Raw genomic sequence first — 27,600 nt, forward strand, 5'->3', positions numbered from 1 at the left:
AGATCTACAAGAGAGATCACATAATTTCAATGCAAGATCACCAGAGGGTGCAGGTTGCAATTTAACTCGTTAAGAGATTTCCCCCATGTCTCACTAAGTTTTTGAATGGTGGAATGATTAACAGCAACCCTGTCATTGTGTTCGAAATATTGTTAATGATTCTAGTCCTGCAATCTTGAAATTCTTCTTCATGGAAGTCAGCATGCACAGAGACCAGGTGATCAACAGAGTCACAAATGTGGTTGTGATAATCATCGGTAGTGCCACCAGGAAGTTCATCAACTGCAATAACATTTGTGTCCTCTTTGGTGGTGAAGTGAATGCTGCTCATATGGACCCCTTCCTGGGTAGTGGCATCAAAGCCAACAGTGATGTTTTTCATTTTCATTGCTAATTCCGCTGATTGCAAGTCTGCAATGATGCCAAGTTCACGTGCCATCTGCTCTACAGTTGTGTGATTTGGTATGTCTTTGAGTGTATCCCCCAACTATTCAGCTGTTTTTGCCATTAACTTGGGAATATTCTCTGTGGGAACCTGGTTCCCCAAAAAATCAAACACTTTCATTCTTGTATCCACTGAATGAGTTTTGCCATCCTTCTTTGTTTCAACCACAGGATTCTTCTTTTTCAGTTCACTAACTATGTCCTCTAGTTCTAACTTTTCATTTTCTAAGGTTCTAATGACATTGTCCTTCTCATCAAGATTCCTTTTAAGTTGGTTGTATTTCTCTAGAGAAACAGAAGCACTTGCAACACTGGCACATTTCACTTTATTCAACCTTTTTAATCGGTCGTGAGTTCTCTTAAGTTTCTCCTCATCCTGAGATGTGGTGGCCTCCTTTAGTTTCCTTTGAAGATCATGAATAATTTAAGTTTTAATTTCAATAGTTTTGGTCTTTCGCTTCAGTTGTTGATTTAATTGTTTAATTTTGACATGTTTTTGCTTGTCTACTTGCTCTTTCAAAATTGCAATTTTCTTTGAAAGTCTCTCCCTCTGCTCACTCTTTGAAACAGACAGAAATTTTAGGCGTTTCTTGAGCTTCTGTTTCCTTGGCGTAACCATTTCTTTTGAAGGGCGTGGCGGTGGGGTAGCAACGACTTCCACAGGTGGGGTGGAGAACGATGATGATGGACCAGACATTGGTGAAAGATCAGAAGTCCTGACAGAATTGGAAGTTGAACATCAAAATGGCTGTCAGATGTACTGGCTGTTGGGTTGGAGCTAGTGTTCTGATTAAGTTGATCAAGGGCAGAGGGGTCAGTACCAACTTCTTGTAATGTAGATGGGGTCTCAATCTGAAGATGGAATCTTATGGAACAGGTTGAGGAAAACCTTTGAAACTCATTTGGATCACTTAACTTCTTAAATTTATTCAAAGTCTGATTGACTAGAGTCTTAATGCTTGAATTTAATGATGATGAACTCCTGAATGTGTATCCATCAACTTTGGGAAAATGACATTTTAAGAATCGTTCCGTCTCTGTTCGACTTCTGTTGGCAGTTGTGATATATACGTAGAGAACATGACCATTCTTCAAATCATCACTAACTGTAGGTAGGTTGGAAAATGTTTCCTCAAGGTAAGTTCTCGCTATACCAGGTACAGCAGCTGGATTCACCATTTTCCTTAAATTAAATGTTATTTCAATCATTGAAGTAATATATTCGAGGTACAGCAAGGAGAGGATGGTTTAATCCGAGCTGAAATGAGGCAGTGTTTTCATCGATTTGGTCCGTCATGACACCTCACCGTGCACGACCCAGACTCATCCCGGCGATAAAAAGTACCACTTTGGGACATCAGACTGCAATGAAACTTCGTCAGTTTTAAGTTGAAATGATGTATTAATGTCCTACCTACCTTTTTTTGAATCCTGAAAATCCAATCAGGGTTTGTAGATGCGATGAAATCGAGTGAAACTTTTAAATTGAGCGTGCACAAGCAATACTTGATAGAATCGAAAAATTCGAAAACGAGATTGTAGACGGAGATTTTCTTTACGTCATATCTGGAAATCCCGGGAAAATACGCCACAACAACCACTGAATAGCGCGCATTTCGGGGATAGCCCCGAACGTATTCAGAATGAGCTGCACAGGTAACATCAGACGAACATTCCGGCGACTATCTATGGGGATTGCCACATACCTAAAGTTAGTGGACTCACTCATGGTCCAGGTTCATGACCTCGATGAGCAACTGGCTCTCATCCAACAAATCAATGAGTTAAAGCAGAGAGTTAACACGCCTTTTAGGGAGTCTGTTTGTACGTCACAAGCGGGGAGGGGGGAGAATGATGAACAGGTAGGTCGAGAGAGCTGGGTGAATGTAGGTTGTAGACGTAGAAAAGGGCGTACACAATTCACAGAGGTGGCATCACCTGAAGTGATGGTGTCTAACCGCTTTCAGGTGCTTCCAGCTTTAGAGCCGGGAGAGACTGGGGAGACAGGTGGGTCCTTGGGCACCAAGGAGCCGCCTACCCCCAGGAGGAGGGAGGTTGTGGTAGTAGGGGATTCAAGTATCAGAGGTGTAGATAGTTATGTGTGCACCCGTGATAGAGGGTCCCGTACGGTGTCTTGCCTGCCTGGTGCCCAGGTAGGGGACCTTCCGAATCGAGTGGACAGGCTTTTGGACAGGCTTTTGACTTTATTAAGAATAAAGTCAGGAGATAATGGGCTCTGTTCCACAATTGGAAAATAACTAATGATTTCAAAATTAAGCAGGAGTATCTAAGTCTACAGGTAGAGTTAAAAAATAACATTAGACTATCCAAGAGGGATGTAGAAAGAAAAATTGCATTGGAGGCTAAGGATGACAATAAAGGTTTCTTCCAATATTTTAACTCAAAAAGAGCTCTAAAAGCTGAAATCACTCATTTGCAGGATAGTAAGGGCCTTATACTTGAAAATGAAATTGATATAGTAAATGAGAGTTTAATGATTATTTTTCACGGATGTTAACAGTAGAGAACACAAGTAACTTACCACAAATTAGTACAAATACAGCGTCGTCTATGACCAATATATGTATACCTGAGGCTGATGTGGTACTAAGCCTAGCTAAACTCAAAATAAATAAATCACGGGGCCCTGATGGCATCTAACCTATAGTTTTAAAAGAGATGAGGGATATTATTAGCCAACCTTTAACTTTAAAATTCCAGAAATCATTATCTGCGGGTGTGGTACCTTCAGATTGGAAGCATGCTAATATAACACCCATATTCAAAAAAGGGGATAGAAGTAATCCAGCAAACTATAGGCCAATCAGTTTAACTAGCATTACTGGAAGAGTAATGGAAGCTATAATCCAAGGGAAAATGGTAGATTACCTGGATGCAAATAACATTCTGAGGGATAGCCAACATTGATTTAGGAGAGGTAGATCCTGTTTAACGAATGTACTTGAATTCTTTAAGGAAGCTACAAGTGAAATTGATCACAAAAAGGCCTTTGACGTGATCTACTTAGATTTCCATAAGGCCTTTGATGTTGTCCCCCACAAACAGCTCTTGCTAAAGCTCAAAGCTGCAGGGATTTTAGGAACTGTGGCAGCATTCATACCAATAACTCAACACAAATATAATATATATAATAAATATAGAAGGCTGCATTGATGTTGTTTTATCGTGTGATTTCTTGTCTGTCAGTTTACCTGAATAAAACCCCGTTTTTGGATTTCTGTGTGCCCGATCCTGCTTCCCCGCTCACTGCTGGCTCACACGGTCATAACACCTCTAGGATCCAGCGCTGCCTCAGGTGAGGTGAAAAGGCACAAGTCTCTACTGAAGGGACCACCAATAATTCTTTGGCATCTGAAAAAAAATATATATCCAAATACACATTTTGCTAATGATCTTTTTTAGAGGTTTCTACCATTTTTGCCACAGAAATACGCATACACCACTGTTTGAGAATCAGCCATTTATGAATGAAAATACCAGCATTACCTGATTGCACCATTAGTTAGGTATCTGCCTTTGCGATTAATAGACGTATTTGTCTTATGCTTACGTAGCCACGAGAAGCTTCTCCAGAGAAGTTATGTGAAAAATGAAAAGCTGCCCAAGGGACCTGCCTCTGTGGAAGGTTAAGCCTTCTAATTTCAGTCTCTACATTGTTCCCTTTATTATCAAGGGCCTCATCAATTCTATTTTGTATTTCAGTACTGTTTATCTCAGTTTCTACAATTCACCTTGCACAGCTTGACATGTTTTTCTTACCATAGCTCTGCTTTTATGTAGGCTGTGGAATTAAACTAGTCCATGTTGGGTCACGCTGGTCATTGGTCCGCCCTGCGTAGTCCTGTTCATTGGTGCAGTTTTGTCAAACTTTTGGGTTGTTTTGCCTGCCACAGCTTAAAGCCAAAATAACACTATATCTCACTCCTGCTGCTAGAGGCAGGCAGTGGGCAACAGCAATTTCCATCTTCCATCTATGCAACTTCTCCACACAAGAGACATGTAAAAGGAGTGCAACTGTATCTCTATCCTAAGTGCAAATTCAGTACATCCAACATTTGACGACACCTACTGTAGGTGGGTGGTGTAGCAGATACTGATCTAGCAGCAGAGAGGCTACAACGGAATCTGGATTTAATTAGCAACTGGGCTGATACCCGGCAGATGAAATTTAACAGATAAATGTAAGGTAATCCATGCAGGGAGCAGAAATATAAAGTACAGATATTTTATGGGTTCCACTGAAATAAAGGTAGCTGATTACGAGAAAGATCTCGGTGTGCATGTTGATGCTTCCATGTCCCACTATCGCCAGTGTGGGGAAGCAATAAAAAAGGCCAATAGAATGTTGGGTTATATCTCTAGATGTGGGGAGTTTAAGTCAAGGGAGGTGATGTTACATTTATATAATTCCTTGGTAAGACCCCACCTAGAATATTGTGTGCAGGTTTGGTCACCATACCTTAAGAAGGACATTGCTGCCTTAGGAAAGGTGCAACTGAGGGCTACGAGAATGATTCCTGGTCTTAGAGGAATGCCTTATGAGGAGAGGTTAGCTGAGCTGAATCTGTTTAGCCTTGAGCAAAGGAGACTAAGGGGGGACATGATCCAGGTCTATAAGATTCTAACGGGTCTGGATGCTGTTCAGCCAAATGCTGTTTAGTGTAAATACTAGAACTTATGGCCCTAAGTGGAAATAAGCGGGAGAACATTTTAAAACGAATTTGAAGAAGCACTTCTTTACACAGCGTGTAGTAGTGTTGTAGTTCTCGAGACCGGTCTTGGTCTCGACTCTATTTGGTCTCGGTCTTGTCTTGGTCTCGGACATAGCGGTCTCGATGGGATGGGAAAAAAAAGAGAAAACTGCACATCCTCACAGAACAGTATCATTATTTATTACGCGCCTCAATTCAAATGCAACCAGTTAGATGCATCCATTTCAAAAACGTTACATTTTATACATTTTCTCCACGGACACTGCCAGTGCTTCACAGTCCACACACATCATACACATCGTATCATACATCGGCAAGAAAATGTCCGCGAAGTCTATAGCATAGTTATAATTCAAATAAATTAGGTATTTTACATTGATTAGAAAGCACGGTCTTGGAGGTGCAAGTCAATCTGGCTCATTCTCTTCAATTCAAAGCAAAGGATCATTACATAGCTGTATTCATAGCTTACCCGAGGCCTCTGTCCCTGGTAAAACAGACTTAATATGAACATCTTTCTGGTACATCCCATCTCTTTCCCTTGACGAGGTCTGATAAAATGGTTATAGGAGAGGATTGCTGAGAATTTTGTTTTCCATCAGGTCTCGTAACTATGACAAATCTGGGAGATTTTAAATGAGAGACATATGGACATACGGACAATATAATTGAAAAGATATCATGAATTTGATTTAACGAGTAATGACACTTTACAGCAATGCCTTTTTTCTCTACGGTTGATCTGGGTAATGTGATGTCGATTCTAGCCCTAGTCTGTTTTCGGTCTTGGTCTCGACCAGTCTTGGTCTTGGTACTCTCAAGTCTCGGCTGTCACACCCCGCTCCGTCCGATCCACGCCCCCTCGTTAACCTCATGTGGAATCCAAGTGTTTTACAGCTGTTTTGGATTGTTGTCATTAGTTCGGTGTATTTAGTCCGCGTTTCCGTTTGTTTCCCCAGTCCGGTCATTGTAGTGTCATTGCTGTTTGTTGCATTAAACCCAGTGTTTCCCTATTCACGGCTCATCTCACCTGCTTCCCCGCGCGTCCGCACGATCGCCGTGACAGAATGACCGGACTCGCAAACAAGACACCGGAGCCGAACGAGGCTGAATACCTCGCCCTCGTGGACGAGGTTGTGTATTGGCTTCGCCAGCCCGAAGTCCGGGAGGATCCCCTGCTTCTGGCTATGGCCAGCCGGAGCAGGGACGTGTTGGAGAAGACATCCCTACCTGGAGACGCGCACCTCGCGAGGGAGGTGCGCGAAGATTTGAAGCGGCTAAGACGTGGGGTGGCTGAAGCAAAAATGCGGAAGGTAGCCCTCGCCAGCGGACTGCCTTTCGGTCCGCTCTCTGAGCTGCCAGAGGCACCCAATTCGCCGCTGCCCGCTGCAGGAAGGTGGCAGAAGAAGAGGCGGAAGAAACGCGGACAGGAAGAGGCGCAGGAGGTACGTCTGGGGGCTGTTTCTGTCTCCGTTGCTGCCTTGGCTGGGTATCGGGAGGACCCCCTCCCTGTTCTGAACCCTGCAGTGTTTGCGCCTTCTACCGTCTGCCCTGCCTTTCCGCCCGCCGCTTCGTTGCCCACGTCCGCAGCTGGCCCCTTTTCCGGGTCGCGCCTGGTCCTTAAAGGGGCCAGGGCTGTTTGGGACTCCATTCAGCGGGTTCCCAAGTTCCCGACCCGGGCAGTGCCCCCTGCGGTTCCTGAGGCTGCAGCTGCCTCCCCAGTGGCTCCCCTGCCTGCAGCTCTGCCCCCTGTGGCACCCCCTGCTGGTGCTGAGCTAGTGGTTTCGGCGGCGCCCCGTGCTTCACCGCTTGAGGCTCCAGCTCTACCCCCTGTGCTTCTGGCTGCAGCAGTGCCCCCTGTTGGCCTGGAGCCTGAGGCGCCTGCTGCGCCCCCCAAGGCTCCTTCTGCTCCTGTGGCATCCCCAGAGGCGCCTGTGGTTTCGGTTGCTGCAGCGCCCCCCGAGGTTCCTGTGGCGCCGGCAGCGCCCCCCGAGGTTCCTGTGGCGCCGGCAGCGCCCCCCGAGGTTCCTGTGGTGCCAGCAGCGCCCCTTGAGGTCTCTGTTCTCGCCCCCGAGGTGCCTGTGCCTCCAGCCGCTGCTGCTGCTGCTGCTGCACCGCCAAAGGTCCTGGTCCTGATGTCCCCTGTGCTCCCTATGCCTCCTGAGCTCAGCGCTCAGGCCCCCGTGACTCCTGTGGCTCCTGCAGCGTTCCCCGAGGCCCCTGCTGGCCGCGCGCCCGAGGTGCCCGCTGAGGCGCCCCCTGCTGGCCGCGCGCCCGAGGTGCCCGCTGAGGCGCCCCCTGCTGGCCGCGCGCCCGAGGTGCCCGCTGAGGCGCCCCCTGCTGGCCGCGCGCCCGAGGCCCTGCCTGATGCCGCCGCTCTGCCCGCGGCCCTGCCTGATGCCGCCGCTCTGCCCGCGGCCCTGCCTGATGCCGCCGCTCTGCCCGGCTCGCCCCTCCTGCCTGTCCAGCCCGGCTCGCCCGTCCAGGCCACCACGCCCGCGGCCTCACAGGCTACCTTGCCTGAGGCCCTGACTCCTGTCTCCCCAGCCCAGTCCCCTGTGCAGCCCCCTCAGCTCCCCGTGACTCCAGTGCTCCCCATGACTCCAGTGCTCCCCGTGACTCCAGAGCTCCCAGCTCAGTCCCCTGCTGTGACTACGGTGTCCGCAGCCCCTGCTGCTGCTGCTACGGCGCCCGCGGCCCCTGCTCAGCCCCCAGCGGTCCCGGAGGTCCCCATTCTGCCCCCCGTTGGCCCGGAGCCTGAGGCGCCTGCTGCACCCCCCGAGGCTCCTCCTGTTCCTGCGGCGCCCCCAGAGGTGCCAGTGCCTCCTGCTGCAGCAGCTTTGCCCTCTGTGGTCCCGGTGCCTGTGGCTGCGCACCTAGCTGCGCCCCCTGTTGGTCCGGTGCCTGTGGCACCTGCAGCACCCCCTGTTGGTCCGGAGGTGCCTGCTGCGCCCCCCGAGGCTCCGGAGGCTCCTGCTCCAGCTATACTACCCCCTGCTGGCCCGGATTTGGTGCCCCCTGCTGGCGCACCGCCCGAGACCACTCCTGTGCTCCCTGTGACTCCTGTGCTCCCCGCTCAGCCCCTTGTGACTTCTGTGCTCTCCGTGACTCCTGCTCAGGTACCCGTGACTCCTGTGCTCCCCGAGGCTCCTGAGGCCCCTGTTGCTGCTGCTGTCCAGTCCCCTGAGCTCCCCGCTCGATACCCCATGGCCCCTACAGTGTCCCCCGCGGCTCCTGCTCTGGCGCCCGAGGCCCCCGCGGCTCCTGCTCTGGCGCCCGAGGCCCCTGCGGCTCCTGCTCTGGCGCCCGAGGCCCCGGCCCTGGCTCTGCCCGCGCCATGCCTGTCGACTCCGGTCCCGGTGGCCGACACGCCGCCCCATGAGGGTCTCACCACGGCAGTCAAGGGCCCAGGCTCCCCGGTCCCTGCTCCCTCGGCCTCAGTCTCCCCGGTCCCTGCTCCCTCGGCCTCAGTCTCCCCGGTCCCTGCTCCCTCGGCCTCAGTCCCCCCGGTCCCTGCTCCCTCGGCCTCAGTCCCCGAGGTGGTCCCTGACAACCAAAACCCCGCTCCTTCCTCCACAATGGAGTTGGAGGAGGAGCTGGAGTGGGACCCCTCGGGGATCACCCTGACCATGCCTGTGGACCCCCCCAGGGGGTCACCCCAACCACCTGCACCTCTTCGAGGTGGTTCACGGCCGGGTTCCCGCTTCCTGGTCTCCCGGAAAGGGAGGGGACACCGAAGGCGGGGTAGACTCCCTGGTGCTCCTTCACACCCCCAGGTCCCATCTCGGCGGTTGGCCCAGGTCTCACCCAGGGTTCCTGGGCAGCCAGCCACAGACCGACCACCGCCGTCCCTTCGACGGCCTGCGGGTCCCTCGCCCGCGGCTCTCCCCACAGCTCCCTCCTTGCCACCTCCACCAGCCCCTTTACCTGCATCCTCACTACCCTTAGCCCCTGTTTCAATCCCGCAGAGGCCTGCTGCCCCGGGGTGCCCTGCTGGCCCGGGGTGCCCTACTACCCAAGCCCTGAAGGTCCCCTCTGCTCCCTGTTGCCCCCTGCCCTTCGATCCCTTGACCCCTGTTTTCACTCCCCGTCCTTTGTCCCCGTCGTTCCCTTCTGGTTCCTTTGTGCCCTCCATGTTTGCTCCTCGTTCTTCCGTGCCATTGCTCCCCTCTGGTCCCTTTGGGCCCTCCATGTTTCCCCTTCGTCCCTCAGTACCTTCGTCTTTGGTTGGTCCCTTTGTGCCCCCTGTGGTTCCCCCTCGTCCCTCGGTGTCCTCTAGTCCCTTTGTTGCCCCCACGTTTTCTCCTCGTCCTTCTGTGCCTTTGTCCCCTTTCGGTTCCTTTGTGCCTCCTGTGTGTCCTTCCCGTCCGTTTGTGCCTGCGCCCCCTGTTCGTCCCTGTGTACCCCCTGGTGTGGTCCCTCCGTTGTCCCCTTTAGTGTTCCCGGGTCCCACGTTTCCGTCGTTGGTGTCTTTGTGTTTGTCTGTGTTCCCCGTGGTTTGTGGCTTGTTGTTTGAGTTGTCCTCCTTGTGCCAGTTCTGTGTGTCCATACTGTTCCCTGTGTCCCGTTGAGGTTGTTGTTCTTTTTTGTCTCTCCAGGTCCCGTTTCCCCGGTCTCGTCTCGTCCGTCGCCTCCTCTCGGGCGCGCCCGGTGTGCGCGCCTTTGGGGGGGGGGGTTCTGTCACACTCCGATCCTAATGTGTGCCACGCCCCCTCGTTAACCTCATGTGGAATCCCAGTGTTTTACAGCTGTTTTGGATTGTTGTCATTAGTTCGGTGTATTTAGTCCGCGTTTCCGTTTGTTTCCCCAGTCCGGTCATTGTAGTGTCATTGCTGTTTGTTGCATTAAACCCAGTGTTTCCCTATTCACGGCTCATCTCACCTGCTTCCCCGCGCGTCCGCACGATCGCCGTGACATCGGCAGTGTCTTGGTCTTGATACCCTCCGGTCTCGGCAATGTCTTGGTTTCAGTTTAGGCGGTCTTGACTACAACACTAGCGTGTAGTTAGAGTATGGAATAGTCTTTCTGCTAGTGTAGCGGAAGCTAAAACCCTGGGTTCCTTTAAATCAGAGCTAGATAAGATTTTAACAACTATTAGTTAGGTTCTTCCCAAACAAGCTTAATGGGCCGAATGGCCTCCTCTCGTTTGTAAATTTCATATGTTCTTATCCACTTTGTGACAATTTCTTAAATATTTAAATGTGAAACATGATAGAATCATACCCTTTTTTGGTATTGTGATACAAAACTGATATCAGTATATTGAACAACATTACACGTGACTCAGGGAAAACTACTTTTATTTTAAATACTTTTACTTTGGTACTTGGACACATGACTCTGCCCTTCTTTGGCAGTTGAATCTGTGCTTTGGTAGGTTAAGTTAATGGCGAGTAGGTCAGTAGGTGGGAGTTCCCGGGGGGACAAAGTCAAATTGGGTTGTTTATATTTCTGACCCTCTTCCCCATCCTACTTCACCACAATCTGAACATTTGAATCAGGTAGCAGTTATATATTTTAGATATAACTTTCAAATATAATAGAAATATTTCAAAGTTCCCTTTTCAATAATAATATCCACCCATCTTCTGAAACTGATTGTCATATCCTGGAGACTACAGGCGCAAGGCAGGGAACAATCCAGGATGAGGTTCCAACCCATCGCATGGCACACTCACACACCATTCACACATATGCGCACATCTACAGGCAATTTGGGACCTTCAATATGGACTGCGGGGATAACTGGAGTACCTGGAGGAATCCCCAGACGACCCTGGCCCTAGAAGCGTGAGGCAACATTGCTAACCATCCCCTAATAATAATTCAGCATTCATGTTGAATGAAACTGTAGGAATTACGCTAATCACTACCTTACGGTGTTGGGCCTCATGAAGAGAACTGAATTCAGATCGGTTGTGTAAGCTATGAAGAGGAAAGTACTGCCTTTAGTATGACTAACCATTCACTTCTGTACACCATTTGTATTGTCATTATCTAAATATGCAGTTTCACTTTATTTGAGGTTTGGACTGGTATTCATCTGTGAGGACCATACACAGACAGGAACATTTTTTTACATCAACAGTCTCTTCACATGTCTGTGCCTTCTGTCAGCCTCCTGAGATGTCTGTGCCTTCTGTCAGCCTCCTGAGATGTCTGTGCCCTGTGTTAGTCTCCTGTCTTTAGTCACCAGTGCAGTAGAATGACCTTGCATTATAATTCCAGATTTTCTCATATACTAATAGGAAGGTAGATTTATGATGACTTTAGCTCAGTATCACTACTGCTCAATCACATATTTACCAAAATAACAGAAAACCACTAACAACTAATGTGAATTCAAAATATCAGAAGAGACCGGGAATACTTTTGTAAGGATCATACACAGACAGGAAATTTTTTTTTACATCAACAGTCTCTTCACATGTCTGTGCCCTGTGTCACCTTCCTGAGATGTCTGTGCCTTCTGTCAGCCTCCTGAGATGTCTGTGCCCTGTGTTAGTCTCCTGCCTTTAGTCACCGGTGCAGTAGAATGACCTTGCATTATAATTCCAGATTTTCTCATATACTAATAGGAAGGTAGATTTATGATGACTTTAGCTCAGTATCACTACTGCTCAATCACATATTTACCAAAATAACAGAAAACCACTAACAACTAATGTGAATTCAAAATATCAGAAGAGACCGGGAATACTTTTGTAATAACTATAGGCCCTTTAAATATATAGGGCTGGGAATTGTTTTTAAAAAATGAATTACTTTTACAGTTTTCCATGACTAATCATGATTAATCACACCAAATATTAATAATTGCAAAAATAACAACATAGTTTATTGAACCCCATGGAGAAATCCTCTTTATGCCTCCCTCAACTTGCTCTCTGTAGGTGAGAGCAAGCTGGCTGTGAAGGGTAGCCACCTGTCGTGGTGCCCATGGAGCTGGGGGTTAAGGGTCTTGCTCAAAGACCTGCAGAAATGCCAAAGCTGACCTTGAACTGGTGACCTTCTGATCACAGGCACAAAAGCTTAGGACAGGGGTGGCCAATCGTATCCGCAAAGGGCCGGTGTGTATGCAGGTTTTCGTTGCAACTCCCTAATTAGAGGACTGATTGGCCGAAGAGTCCTCACACCTGGGTTTGAACAGCTGACCTAAAGGTTATCCCAAAAACCTGCATACACACCAGCCCTTTGTGGATACGATTGGCCACCCCTGGCATAGGCCACTGAGCCAAACACGGTCTTTAACAAAAATGCACAAATATTTATATGATAAATTTATGCAGAATTAACAAAGGACAGACATTGGTCATTGTCACAAACTCATTACCAAACTACATTCATTTATATTGTAAAACATAGAGAAAAACACACACTCAAATTATTCAACTTAATTGTCTAAACTGTCATGACATCCAGTGCAACTGACTTGAAAAAAATTAAGGCTAACTAAGATGAAGACAAAACAGAAAATGACAAAGCAAAAATTCAAAACAGCTTATGTATTTTTGATAATGATTTTTGGCTGCCTATTTGGAGAAAATGAAATAAATCAGACCAACAAATGGCAAACTATTAATACACCTAAAAAGGCCCCAAATTTCACCGCAATATTTTTTTTATTCTGAAAGTTCGCCAGAATGACCCATATTGTAATATTTAATGGTTTAACTTGTAAATAAGTACAAGCATAACTGCTTTCAAAAAGGCTTGAGAAATGGCAAAAAGAAAAGAAAGGACTGGTTCTGCAGATCCAGACATTTGTCAGTGCAAATTCCATGGCAGAGTGATCATGACTGTGGAGCCCTTGAACAAGGCTTTAATCCCCAAAGTATCGGATGAATAGATGTCAGGTTTCCTAAACTTAATCCTTCAGTCACAATCATTTACAGAGCCCCCCAAAATAAAGAAAAAAAAGGCATGTAAAGAATACAGTGGAAACCACTCATAGTGATCACTGTTATAATAATCAACTGCTTATATGGATCAAAAAGTTTGGGACAAAATCACTCATGTACAAGTACTGTTTAAAGTAGTCCACTTACAGTGTTCGTTTTGTGGTTTGTTTTATACATTACAACTTATGGGGGGGAAAAATTAAACGGTAGCGGTAATTCTTTTTTACTTTAATTCGTTAGTCTTGCAGTAATTCGTCTGCTTCTAGGTAGCTACATAAGGCTAATGCTGCATGCACAGAAAACATGACGAGGAAAAAAAATCATTTTCTCTCAATGATGAATATAGACTCAAAGCTTATGATTGCCAAAAACGAGCCAACAAGATGCAGCAGCGAAACTACAATAAGTTACATTTTATATACAGTTCTGTATGGTATCATAGTATTTGAATTATACACAGTTCAGTAAAGTCATACAGTACTGTAATTAGACACACCACAGGCGTTTCAAATGTTGATTTTGAAAAAGTCAAAATTCAGTAAATAGTGATGCTGTCCGTTTTATCTGAAATTCATGTAACAAATATACAAACGTCAAATAGTTGGTAAAATATCGGAGACAAAGAAAAATCTGTTATAATGATTTGCTTAAAGCGATCAATTTCACCCAGAGACACGTGATCACTTTAAGTGGTTTCCACTGTATTTTGGGCACTTCACAGGCTCCATGTTAATTAGGTAAAGTCTATCGCAATTGTCACTTTACACATCGCTCTAAACCAAAAATTCAAATTATTTGATAAAATTGGTTTATTGCTCTACTCTACAACCAAGTACAGTATCTTTCTTAAACCTAATCCTTTGACCCTATAACATACTATTCCAGTCAATGTCCCAATTAAAAAGCTTTAACTATTAACTGAGTCACACAAGTTCAATAACATGTACTCAAATGTCACTGAATACACCAGTCATTTTTCAGTAACTTTTCCTTGTGTGAATCCGCTCGTGTCTCTTTAGGATTCCTAAATGGCTGAAGCCCTTCCCACACTGGGAGCACTGGTAGGGCCTCTCCTCTGTGTGAATCAGTTGATGTTTCTTGAGGCTCCATGACTCACTAAAGCTCTTCCCACACTGGGAGCACTGGTAGGGCCTGTCTCCTGTGTGAATCAGTTGATGTTTCTTGAGGCTCCATGACTCACTAAAGCTCTTCCCACACTGGGAGCACTGGTAGGGCCTCTCCCCTGTGTGAATCAGTTGAGGTTTCTTGAGGCTTCCTGACTCACTAAAGCTCTTCCCACACTGGGAGCACTGGTAGGGCCTCTCCCCTGTGTGAATCAGTTGATGTTTCTTGAGGCTTCCTGACTCACTAAAGCTCTTCACACACTGGGAGCACTGGTAGGGCCTCTCCCCTGTGTGAATCCGCTGGTGTGTCTTTAGCTTTCCTAACTGTCTGAAGCGCTTCTCACATTGGGCGCACTGGTAGGGCCTCTCTCCTGCGTGAATTTGTTGGTGTCTCTTGAGGTTTTCTAACCGACTAAAGCCCCTCCCACACTGGGAGCACTGGTAAGGCCTCTCCCCTGTGTGAATTCGTTGGTGTCTCTTGAGGTGTCCTGAATCACTAAAGCTCTTCCCACACTGGGAGCACTGGTAGGGCCTCTCCCCTGTGTGAATCCGCTCATGTGTCTTTAGGTTTCCTAAATGGCTGAAGCCTTTCCAACACTGGGAGCACTGGTAGGGCCTCTCTCCTGTGTGAATTTGTTGGTGTGTCTTGAGGTTTTCTAACCGACTAAAGCCCCTCCCACACTGGGAGCACTGGTAGGGCCTCTCCCCTGTGTGAATCCGCTCGTGTGTCTTTAGGTTTCCTAAATGGCTGAAGCCTTTCCAACACAGGGAGCACTGGTAGGGCCTCTCTCCTGTGTGAATTTGTTGGTGTGTCTTGAGGTTTTCTAACCGACTAAAGCCCCTCCCACACTGGGAGCACTGGTAAGGCCTCTCCCCTGTGTGAATTCGTTGGTGTCTCTTGAGGTGTCCTGAATCACTAAAGCTCTTCCCACACTGGGAGCACTGGTAGGGCCTCTCCCCTGTGTGAATCAGTTGATGTTTCTTGAGGCTTCCTGACTCACTAAAGCTCTTCCCACACTGGGAGCACTGGTAGGGCCTCTCCCCTCTGTGAATCAGTTGATGTTTCTTGAGGTTTCCTGACTCACTAAAGCTCTTCCCACACTGGGAGCACGGGTAGGGCCTCTCCCCTGTGTGAATCCGCTGGTGTTTCTTTAGGTTTCCTAAATGTCTGAAGCTCTTCTCACAATGGGAGCACTGGTAGGGCTTCTCTCCTGTGTGAATTTGTTGATGTTTCTTGACACCCTGCTGGGAAGGTTTCTGGTTTGTACAGCAGCTGGTTTTACTGCAGGAAGGCATCTGCTGAAACCAAAATGAAATCAAATTCAGTGAGACTGTGCCAGTTAATCAGTGTGTTGAAATGCACCATAACCCTAAACCCCACCTAATAAAGTCACCTTGACACTTGACAACAGCCATAAACATTAACATTTTGTGTGTCATGTGACACACACACTAAGACAGACACACATTCTCATACACACAGACTAAACAAGCACCTGACTTACAGTTCAGTCGAACTCATGCATATCAGTGGTGGATATACCACGACTGTTCCCCCTGTAGTCATGTCTATGTTAGGCAGATTGCGGCTTCTGAGAACATTGGACTGGTGAGGTAGAGCGCAGCTGCTAGGAGCTGAGTGGAAGCGGTGCGCTCAGAAACAAGAGGTGAAGGTGGTGAAGGCAGCTCAGAGGCTGGTGTGGAACAGCTTACTCACCACCACTAACATTTACACCATCAGATGCAAGAGAAGGGCTTTTTGCATTGAGGGACCCCACCCACTCAGCAGGAGGCTGAGCAGCATCAAGAGTAGGACCAGACTGTGTAATGTGTATGAATATTCATTTACTCATTCAGTTTTACTTTCCTTAGAAATAAAGAATAAGCAATATTTTCTGTAGTTATTTAATACAAAACACCCATATTTCATAATATCATACACATTTATATGGACACATACAAATGTTGTTCAGCAAAAGAGTTGAGTGTGAAACTTTCCTAAAAGGGTGTGAAAGATGAGAGAGGGCCAGAGGAACACACTGAATTTGGTTTGATGTTGATTGGCTTAAAAATGAAGGAGGTATTACAATTTATCCAACAGCAATACTGATAGACGGTTATAGGTCACGTACTATACAAGTGGTGTTATGCTGATTGCCATTGCACTTTTAAGACGGTCCCTAAATTTTCCAGCAGTTTTGTGTGAGCAGAAGGATATTCCCGAATTGCTTTCTATTTTAAATTCACATTGGTGGAGAATGTGGAGCCAACTAAAAGTGTGAAATATTTTCCTTGTTGAACTTCACATGTGGAGCCTAATCTGAAAAGAATTGCCGTCATGATCCCGAAGATATTGCAGCTTAGATGTCAGTAAATGTAGCGAATATCGAACATAAAACCAACTTCACCGCGGTCTCGCACCTCCAGTAGTCTTCTTTTCTGGATACTCTTTTACTCTCACCCAAGTAGCGAGATTATTGAGTACTTTTACGCCGACTACAACTGTAATAATATTTAAGTAAAATTACTTTTAATCGAGTATAGAATTTGACTACTTTATCACTTCTGCAAACATATAAGCATGTTTTCCGTAACTAAAGGACTCCCGGTAGAATACGAAACTAGCTAGCTACATTTGCAGTCACAGATACAAACCCATTCCCCGCAAACGCCTTACCGTGCCGCAAATGGCTCCTCCTGTTAGTGACTAGAAAGTGGTTTCATTAACGGCGTTGTCCTGCGTTGCTTTCAGTCGTAATTAAACCCACGTTTGTAATGTCTACTGACCGCTGCAGCCTGATCGAATAATGGCGGCCCCTCCCCAACCTTTTGACTTCACTCGCGCCGCGCGCCGCGTCCTGATTGGAGGGCAGTGTGGCTGCCCGATCTGCTGACGCATGCGCACACTGGTTTTCCGTTTAGGTCACTATTGATCTGCACTCTAAAAAATAATTCAGAGGCTTAGTAAATATCACTACAAATATAAGTTAGATGACCTTGATAAAATCTCTGAATATCACTTAAGTAATCATTTGAGTCGGATATATTGAAATAAATGTCTAAAAATTTAACTTGTGTTTTTGTGTTAGATTAAGGTATTTATTTACATTTATTTCAGAGAAAATTTTCAGTATTTGGTTCACAGAATACCTTTTTTACATGTACGTAATGTTTTGTTTGAAACTGAATCAAAATATTTGAGAAATAGGTATCTGTACTTATCAGTATCTTGGACTAAAATCGTTATTATTCAAATCAATATTATTTATCTTCAACAACAACAACAACTTAAAAGTTTAAGTAAAACGTGATAACGTAGATTAATTGATTATTAATGCACGGGGGAAAACGCGCAGCCTCACGGGAAATTTTCATTTCTGCACAACGACGGTTAACGGACACAAACTCATGGCGGAGCCACCCGGAAAACTTGCCGGTTAGTGGCCTGAGAGCAAACCTTAATGCTGTCTTACCCACTCTGTAACTTTCTCAAGACCGTAGTACCGGAACTTTAGTTCTTAAGCCGTTTACCCGTTGTTGGTATCTCTCTCGGACTGTCTTTTTTTTTTTTTTAATTTGAAACTATTAAAAGACACATAACTCGCGGTTAATACTTTGTCCTACAATTTGATTTGTAATGAGCATATTTTTCCCCAGTAATGCGTATTTTGGAGCATGTCTCTGAGGAGTGTAAAAAGAAAAACAGCACGACCATTAAGGATTAATGTGCAGAACCTTTCCACATAGAAGACATGATGTCATCAGCCAACAGCAATTAGCATCAGAGACATCAAGGACAGATGGCCTGCTTTGTTTGATGTCTCCCAAGTAAGTTATTATTTTTGTCTTCTTTTGAGGGAAAAAAAACTGCATGTATCAGACTTGAATGTACTTTTATGATGTGTGGAACAGTCTGGTATTCTTTTCATTACTATATGGACTTAAGCTTTTGCTACATTGACATGATTTTAATTCAGACTTTTAGGATTTTGTCTTTTTCTTTTTGTCCTCTTTTCCAGATCAGTGCAGAGTTTCATAGAATCAACACTGAACCTTGAGCCAAAATTCATGTCAATGTTGGACTTTACTCCCCTAAGCTGCTGTCTCTGTTACAAGCCAAGAAGTGTGCTGCAGGACAACGACATCGGGCACAGATAAATATTCTACTTCAGGTAAGAGTCACATATCCCATCCATAAAATCTTTCTAACCCTGCCTTAACCACAATTCAATTTGTCCTATTTACATTTTTCTTTTGTGAATGATCTCTGGTTACTTTAGACATTTTTAAATTCTAATCAGACATTTTTTTCCACTTGGACTCTCTCCTCTTTTATTGCATGTTGATTTGGAAACTTCATTGACTAGTCATTCCGCTTTCCAGATTACCTTTATTTCTTCCTCTTCTTTGGAATTACCCCTCAATCGTTTACATCTTGATATTTCAAACATTTGTATTTATCAATCTTCAGTGGCTAACTCTTGTTCTTCTGTGGCATATTTGCAGTGTTGCATCGAGGAACTGAAGAAGTCCAGTTTCCTTCACTCAGACCTACTACGATTACCATGACTTGGATGACTGAGAACCTTCACCAGCTATAAAGGAAACATCAAATAACCTTTTGTATCATGGTGTGTATCACTGCTGAAAGCCCCTCACTCATTTCAAAACAACCACTCCCCCCATATTATTTCACACCGAGAGAACTGTTCGAACTGTCCGTTGTAATGAATCGATTCTAAAACCGATTCTATGATTCACTTTTTTTTCGTCTTTTTTTGCGGACAGTTCGAAAGAATCGGATCAGTTAATTGAGCCGAACTTCCCATCACTAATTGATATGGCATTTAAAATTCAGTAATCCAGACAGGGGGTGCGCATCTACACTGCCCCTCCAATCAGGACGCGACGTGCGGAGCTAGTGCATTCAAAAGGATGGGGAATGATGGGGATGTTTATGTTGTGCGGTTTGGCCCACGATAAAACAATCGGTCGTCTGTCAGAAACAAATATAATTTGCTTGGGTGAGGGTAAAATGCGGATTCCGCCGGACGTAAACAAAAAAGAAATTCGTGGAGCTCAGCATTGCGGTGCAACTGCGCAGTCAGTACAATACGGATGTCAAAAATCGTATTGTTCTTAATGTTAACATTAATTTCATTGTTAATTTGTTAAACATGTGAAAATGTTCTATATGTTATCTGTTGAGCGTTCTCTGGTCGAGGATAATCTGCATTTTTCCCCTCTCTTTTCCCGTCAGACAGATGTGGATGTCCATGGCTACCAACGTCACTGTTCATGGATGCCTGTTCCTGACGAATAAAATAAATCATAATAAATCAATAAATAAATATGTCTTTCACCAAACATGTCAGTATTTTATTCTAATTCTGTATTTCTGTAGATCTCACATCCAAGCACTATTGAAATGTTTTGGTGTTATCTGATTAAATTTTCTCATATAAGTACAGCTATACTGTACAGCTTGAAAGCACTCCTGTGAAATATCTACCTAGAAACGTGGTTGCCACTCTACAAGCCATTTTATCAGAATTAATACACGAAATAAATAAAAGAAAAGGGATATTGCAAAGCATCTGTTAGCCTATATTGAAACATGGAAGTGCTGCGTAGAAATCCTGTCCCGGGACATGTGATATATTGCCGGAAAGCTTGCAATTTGTACTATACGAAAATGCATGGAAGTTCCCAGCGCAGGATTTCTAAATGTGCATTTCGCCATGTACACTGTAACCATGTGGAAGCTGCCATCCATAATCTTAAACTAAAAGTCCACGGAAGTGGCACGTAGAAATCCTGCACTGGGACGTGATATATTGCCGGAAAGCTCGCAATTTGTACTATACGGAAATGCATGAAAGTTCCCAGCGCAGGATTTCTAAATGTGCATTTCGCCATGTACACTGTAACCATGTGGAAGCTGCCATCCATAATCTTAAACTAAAAGTCCACGGAAGTGGCACGTAGAAATCCTGCGCTGGGACGTGATATACTGCCGGAAAGCTCGCAATTTGTACTATACGGAAATGCATGGAAGTTCCCAGCGCAGGATTTCTAAATGTGCATTTCTCCCTGTACACTGTAACCATATGGAAGCTGCCATCCATAATCTTAAACTAAAAGTCCACGGAAGTGGCACGTAGAAGTGAGGCCCCAACACATGTGATATATTGCCAGGAAGGTCGGAATTTGTACTTTACGAAAATTCAAGATTGAAGATTCAAAAGGTTTATTCGTCACGTACACAGTTGTACACATACAACATGTAGTGGAATGTAACCCTGGTCACTCTGAGCAGCTGTGCATGATAAGAGAGTAACAAAATATAGAAAAAAAAGAAAAATAATAACATAAAAAATATATGAAATGTTCAGCTGTACATAATCTATACATAAGTGATAGGTAAGAGGTATATAAGTGCAATGTGCAAGAGGCCTGAGGTATGTGCCAATGATTTGGACAGTGTGAAGCAGTACCTAGAGGCATTGAGTATTGTCCTGATTTAGGAGCATTATGACCTGGGGGAAAAAGCTCTTCCTTAACCTTTCCGTTCTGGGGTGCGTTTCCCAAGACCATAGTTCGAACGAACGTTCGCAAACACTGTCCTTAAGTTGCGTATTTCAAACAACTCACGAGCTGTAGTTAGAAGCTTAGTCCCGGGTAAATACGTCAGCGATGGTGGAAAATGCATTCTAAGAAGGGTATACAGTCACCGTGTAAGTAAAAAATTGTATAATCTTTCATAACTAATAGGGAATAATTTAGCTCTATGATCACATATAATGTGAAGTTGTCTGAAAATGTAGTTTGAAACGTAATTGTTGTGTGGGTCTCTGGTCATAAGTGCGGTAACTGTTGGTAGTGAGCAATAGGGACACCTTGCTGGGTGATGCGGGAAGAATCCTCTGTGTGACCCATCTGTACGTTGACATCAAACTTCAACTCACCAGTGGCACTTGCACTCTCATCTAGCACATATTGTATGTTCTAGTCACTCTTTGGCTTCTTCTCATGTTTAGAAACATGTGTGAACAGTTTTGAGTCATTGTGTTTAAATGATGACTACTGTATGGTGGCTGTGCTGAACTTCTGCAGCCTGTGTTTTCTATTTTGCATCAAAGTTCACCACAGTGCAAAATGTGTTTTGATGAACGGGAATGTGTTTAGAGTTTTGCTCAAATCTGCAAATTGTGTTTAAAGTTTCACCAAAAGAGTGATTGATTCAATAAATGAGTTTTGGCAATTGGAAGTTTTGTTCCAAGAATGAGGTTTAGTCTTTTAGCAATTCAGAAAAACTGTAACAGAAACATAAGGCAAGGTAAACTTTAACTTACCAAAGCTCTTTGGGGCGGTCAAACCAGATGTGTCCAGTTTATACAGATACTGCACAGTTAGGGGTAAAAGGCTGTTATGGGCAGGGTTAATCAATTGTACAGTTGTGCTTAAAATGGGGTAAAATAAAAAGGAATGAAATCCTTCAAATACTACAAAAGTTATGTAAGAGAACTTTTGTTTTGTAAACAAGTACACCTACTCTTACAGTTTTAGACTTAACAGGTTTTAAAGAATTTTGTATTATATTATATTATATTATATTAACATGACTATAGTGAATGTCTGTCAGCCCCTTTTCACAGAAGGGCCTTTTAGCTATGTTTTCACAGAATCTGAGCCGGAAAATATCAAAAATAGAACCTCTTGTGTCCCTTATTCCCTGGTTGTCTTGTCTTCCGAGAGAGAGAGAGAGAGACTTTTGACTTTTGACTTTTAACCCCCCTTTATTTATACATCATTAATAACACAGGCACAATCACCAGTTCACATGTAGCACACCTGTTTGAACGGAAACAAAGTCTGCATTAACACACCACTTCTTCTTAAAAGCAGTCACATTATTTGTACTTTCATAAAACACAAACTCAGCTCTTATACGAGTTTCCACCAGAGCTTTGAACAGCCGAATCAGATCTGTATCCTGCCCCTCCGACTTCAGTCTGAAAGACTTCCACACAGCCAGCTTCGCCTGCCCCACTAAAAAATTAACCAAGACGCACTTAGAGCGGTGAGTCTTAGAGTATTTACAGCCGAAGACAAACATAATCACATTAAAACACAGGTTGAAACCTCTCAGAACTCGACTCAGGAGCTGGAAGAGTGGGAGCAGTCTAGGACAATCAGAAAAAGCATGTACCACAGTATCAAAGTTATGACAGAAAGCACAAAAAGGAGTCACATCAGGGTTGAATTTTGACACGAAAGCATTAGTACCCAACACACAGTGCAGGATCCTCCACTGCAGGTCTCCCGAGCGCTTGGGTAAAGGAGCTTTATAAAAGAGTCTCCATGAAGGCCGTAGGCCCTCAGGAACAGAGAGGTGAAACCTCCACCTGGTATCAGGCCTACCTCTCAATTCATTAAAAACCAGGGATCTCAAACAGCTCTGGTACAACACCGTTTTACCGGCTTCCGAAAAGGCCACGCCAGAGTATCGCTAATAAACCCCATTAAAACCGGGGAAAAAGAAGATCTGAGCTTGCCAATTATACTCTGCACCGTTCTTTCAGATCGCATCCCAACCCGAGTCGTTAGCTCCACCTCTGAGCGCCACTGGCCCGTGCCCAGATCTATCAGATCCCTGACTGTCGTCACCCCTGCTCGAGCAAAGGCAGATACTGTGCTATTACAGAAATTGATCTGTCGTGAAAAATATACATGTAAAGGTTCATCCAACCCATAGTGAGCCTCATCTTTCCTCACCGCATGCAGCAGCCCCCATGCCTTAAGCACCGAGCCATAGAACCCAGCCACTGCTATCCCGTTCATGGCACCCTGGCCCAGTAAAAAAAGCTGTCAATCATAGCCAAGTCCACTAAGGGACCTGAGAGCAGCCAACCCAAGAAGTACCCATGGGGGGGGGGGGCTCTTGGAAAAGCAGCTTCCGTGCCGCCAGCAGTCTCATGGCCTTCACCTTAGCAGGAACGTGTATCAGCCCCTGGCCCCCCTCAGCCAGGGGCAGATGTAAGACACCAGGCGGCAGCCAATGATACCCATCCCAAAAGAAGTTCACAAAGATCCTCTGAATGTTCTGAAGCAGCCCCACTGGGGGGTCCAGCACAGTCAATCGATGCCACAGCATAGAAGCTGCCAAGTTGTTCACCACAAGCACCCGCCCCCGATAGGAGAGCTGGGAAGAAAGGCTCCTCCACCTGTGAAGTCGCCCTTTTATTTGATCCAGTACCCCTTCCCAGTTCTTCTGCATGTACAAAGCAGTACCTAAAAACACACCAAGAACTCTAAGCCCGGTCGTATTCCAAACACACAGCTGTGGGAGTTGAGGGACGCTGTTCTGGGGCCATTTCCCCACCAGTAGTGCATCGCTTTTATTCCAATTGAGTTTCGCTGATGATGCTCTCTGGAACAAATCAAGGCACTCCATCGTGCCTGAAATGTCCTCGTTAGACCTGATGACCACCGTGATGTCGTCAGCATATGCCGACAGCTTAACTGTGACCTCCTCACCCATCCCGGGACCGTGTACCGATATGCCAGTGAGCTTCCTCCGCAACATGGCCAAGAGTGGTTCAGCTGCGATGGTGTACAGGAGCCCAGAGAGGCCGCAGCCTTGACGTATTCCTCTGGTTACAGGGAAGGGCCTCGTGAGCCTCCCGTTAATGTTCAGCAGACTATAAACATCAGTATATAGCAGCCTTACATATGAAAGAAACTGTGGCCCAAAGCCAAAGCCTTTCAATGTCCTCAAAAGAAAGGCATGATCAACTCTATCAAAAGCTTTCTCCTGATCGAGAGACAGCAGTCCCATGTTAAGCTTTCGCTCATCAACATATGAAAGTAAATCTCTCAACAGATAAAGATTGTCAAAAATAGAGCGACTTGGCACACAAAATGATTGATCATGATGAACTACGGTGCCTAAGCATTTTTTTAGTCGGTTCGTCAGCACCTTGGACAAAATCTTATAATCCACACCCAGCAAGGAAACCGGGCGCCAGTTCTTTAAGTGTCCAAGGTCCCCCTTTTTGGGGAGCAAGGTGATTACAGCCCTCCGGCAACTAAGCGGCAGGAGACCAGCGCCTGTACACTCCAGGAAAACAGCATGCAGGTCCGGGCCAACCGTACCCCAAAATGCTTTATAAAACTCTGCCGTTAGTCCATCTAGCCCTGGGGATTTGCCATCAGACTGTCCCCAAGCGGCAGCAGTGACCTCATCAAACCCCAAGCTACGTTCCAACTCTAGCTTATCCTGCTCGGGTAGCTGCGGCAGGTCCTGAAGGAGGCAAGCTGCTGCACCCTCATCGCAGTCCTCCGCCGTGTAAAGATCTTCATAAAAAGACAGTGCCGTAGCTATAATTCCCTGTCTGTCCGTAATCTCCTTGCCATCAGGCAGTTTCAGATGGCTTAGGACCTTTTTTTCTCCAGCCTTCTTCTCCAGCCCAAAAAAGAAAGACGTTGGTGCATCCATTTCATGAAACTGGGTATACCGAGCCCGGACCAGTGCTCCACGGCCTCTCTCCTCCAGCAAGTACCTGAGTAGGGGTGGCACGGTTCACAAAACCCACGGTTCGGTTTGTATCACGGTTTTAGTGTCACGGTTTTCGGTTCTTTACGGTTCTTGTTATTTTTTCTTTTAATCTTTAACACTCCAGAAATGTACTTCAGCATATGATATATAGCTTAATTATCCACAATTTAGGATACAGTATTAAAAAAGCTATATCATGTAATCATGCATAAACTGAATTTGACTTGACTTAAAGCACATTATTAAAATTATTAAACATTATTAATCCCAGAACAGTAATAAAATAAAAGTCTTGCCTTAACATAAATGCTAAAAGAATAGATCGCTTTAATCGCTATTACAGTTGGGTATGGGCACGCGGTCTTATTTAGAAAACATACAAAAAGAGACGCATATAATGTTTAATCATTCGTTTTGTATTTGTCCGGTCCACGGGGTTAATTTAATTGGGGATCGTTAAAATGATAGATCACCTATCTTGATTAAGCCTGATTCGGTTCGTTATATATATAAATATATATATATAACGTGAAAAAAATTGTTATTAATTATATTGAATGTTCTTGAGTAATCGATAAAATCCAGTTTCTGTGTATGTACAAGACATCAATCTGTAATAGTTCAAAATATGTCCAGTTGATATGTCTAGTGTGATCATCTGGCAATAGCCTGTAGGTCTGTGTGGTCAGACACTGCAATAAACAGAATTTTTAGGAACATGGCAAATGTTCACATTGCAGCATGGAAGCAGGCTCACTGTTACAACGCTGACCGGGGAAGCAGAGGCGAGGAGACCTAGGATCGGGGGAATGCGGAGTTTAATGAGCAAAAGGAACACAGACGAGCGGTAAAGCAGAATTGCAATATAATGACCGGACTGGAGAAAGAAACGGAAACGCGGACTAAATACAATGGAGTAATGACAAATTTGACAACAATCAGGAACAGCTGGTAAACACGGGGAATCCACACAGGGTTAACGAGGGGGCGTGGCACACGGAAAGAGCGGACGATCGAGGCATGACACTCACTGGAGTGCTTTGTCACAGATAACTTAATTTTCTTTAACAAAGTGCCTAACTGCACATTAAATAAAGGTGCACAACAGTGTTCAGATGTTGTGCTATCGGTTGGCTGAAATTTAAACGTTTTCTTCAGAGACGGTGGTAACGCCGAAAACACGAGCTAAACGCAGCAAACGAAAGGCTACCGGAAATTACTTAGCTGTCTGAACTTTTACCGGAACTACGTCACAACGCTCTGTGCATATAGCCTATTCTTTCGCGCGAAAGGGAAACACACTGACGTCACATACGGGGCACGAGGCTACATTGCGCATGTCATGAACCGTCGAACCGTGCGACGCATGCATGCTCCGAACCGAGACAAGCGAACCGAACGGTTCGGTTTTTTTTCATGAACCGTGCCATCCCTATACCTGAGTAACAGTTTATTCCTTTCACAGGTCTGAACAGCGTCCGTCCTGTCAGCCCCGCTCTCGCAGCTCTCAGACTCCAAAATTTCCCGTTCCAAAAGTCTCATCCTGGTCCTCAGTGCGCTCGTACTGTGAGCAGTATAAGCCTGACAAAAGTTCTTGATTTGGGCTTTACCAATGTCCCACCATTGGCTGAGCGACCTAAAAAGAGACTTCCTCTCTCTCCAGGCCTCCCAGAAACGGGGGAAGAGTGCACAAATTGGTGATCCTGTAGTAACTGACTATTAAAGTGCCAATGTGACCGTTTACCCACAGCTGTTGCAAGCAAGTAAGCTACAGAGATGAGGTGGTGATCAGACAGAGGAAAGGGAAGAGTACAGCTTCGAAAAAACTTGCCTATATTGCTTTTCTGCACATATATTCTATCGAGCCGAGCCCCCGACATCCTGTCACAGGTAGTTCTTATCCAGGTATACTGCCTGACCCCCGGAAACATGTCCCTCCATACATCCACTAAAGCATGATAATTAATAATAGACCTGAGTGCATCTGCCGAGCGTGGGTGCGGCTCTTCATGGTTCCTGTCTATATGATGTTCGAGAGTGCAGTTAAAATCCCCTGCTAAAACAATAATCCTCTCTTGAGAGCAGCTCTTCAAAGCGTCTTGCAACTTATCAAACAAGGTTATACGCTCTGGGCCCAAGTTTGGAGCATACACATTAAATAAGGTAAAACACAGCCCATGAAGAACCGCATCAACTCGCAACAATCTTCCTGGAATAAGTTCCGCCACGCTGACTGGTGTTACGCCCCGCTGTTGTTCGCTCCGCCCCTCCACCAGGACCACTCGGCTCGACCCTTGCTCCGCCTCCCCGTCTGGACCCCGCCCACGTTTCCCCGCAAACCGGCCGTCACTTCCGTCCGGCGGAAGTGAAAAGCCGGACAGAAAGAACCCTCAGGAGCTCTGCTCATATTTTGGATTGTGTTTGGTTTACTATTTGATTGATTATTGTGTATGACGGTTTTTGGTTTCTCGGATTACGATTTCTCGCTTTGCCCTTCTCTGTACTTCTGCCCTGGTTTTGTTTGCTTTCTGGTTTTCGATCTTTCGCCCGGTTTTTGGTTTACGACTTCGCGCGCCCCTCGGACTTTACGCTTTGGCTTGTATGTGTGTTTGTGTATGTATCTGGTGCGTAGGGAGTGGTTGCCGTTTTGTTTTGTTATACTTTGTGTCCACTGATTTGGATAGGGAGTTAGGTATAGGTTTTGTTGTTTCTGTGTTCTTTGGTAGTTCAGTTAGACTTGGGTTTCGTTCGGTAGTTGGGGTTTTGCTTATTGTTTTGGCCTTTATCACTCCTGAAGCTCTTGCACCAGGTTTGCTGTTCTGTGTCTGTCTTGCGTG

The 27,600-nt window shown here is 45.5% G+C and overlaps 2 protein-coding genes and 1 long non-coding RNA gene across 4 annotated transcripts in view; 2 read left to right on the forward strand and 1 right to left on the reverse strand.

Moving 5' to 3' along the window:
• LOC111844380 (uncharacterized) overlaps positions 1-27,600 on the forward strand; it is a 560,559-nt gene that overhangs the window by 22,656 nt on the left and 510,303 nt on the right. The gene's annotated exons all lie outside the window — the stretch shown is intronic.
• LOC111860250 (uncharacterized) lies at positions 11,987-17,110 on the reverse strand. The gene is made up of 2 exons (XM_072710458.1): positions 16,880-17,110; positions 11,987-15,498 (listed from the first exon to the last, which is right to left on the reverse strand). Exon 2 carries the CDS (start codon positions 15,496-15,498, stop codon positions 14,056-14,058), a length of 1,443 nt encoding a protein of 480 aa, XP_072566559.1. The 5' UTR covers positions 16,880-17,110; the 3' UTR covers positions 11,987-14,055.
• On the forward strand, positions 16,389-19,569 carry LOC140588658 (uncharacterized). Of its 2 annotated transcripts, none has more exons than XR_011989805.1 (5): positions 16,389-16,568; positions 17,860-18,030; positions 18,222-18,374; positions 18,709-18,833; positions 19,463-19,569. It is a non-coding gene; the product is annotated as an uncharacterized lncRNA (long non-coding RNA). The 2 variants fall into 2 exon arrangements; XR_011989804.1 differs by lacking the exon at positions 16,389-16,568 and adding an exon at positions 17,379-17,638.

Source organism: Paramormyrops kingsleyae, chromosome 4, assembly GCF_048594095.1.
Source record: "Paramormyrops kingsleyae isolate MSU_618 chromosome 4, PKINGS_0.4, whole genome shotgun sequence".
Lineage (NCBI taxonomy): Eukaryota > Metazoa > Chordata > Actinopteri > Osteoglossiformes > Mormyridae > Paramormyrops > Paramormyrops kingsleyae.

Bases quoted from the DNA above. Each gene is read 5' to 3' on its own strand.
- LOC111860250 (XM_072710458.1), bottom strand. From the start codon at position 15,498: ATGCCTTCCTGCAGTAAAACCAGCTGCTGTACAAACCAGAAACCTTCC.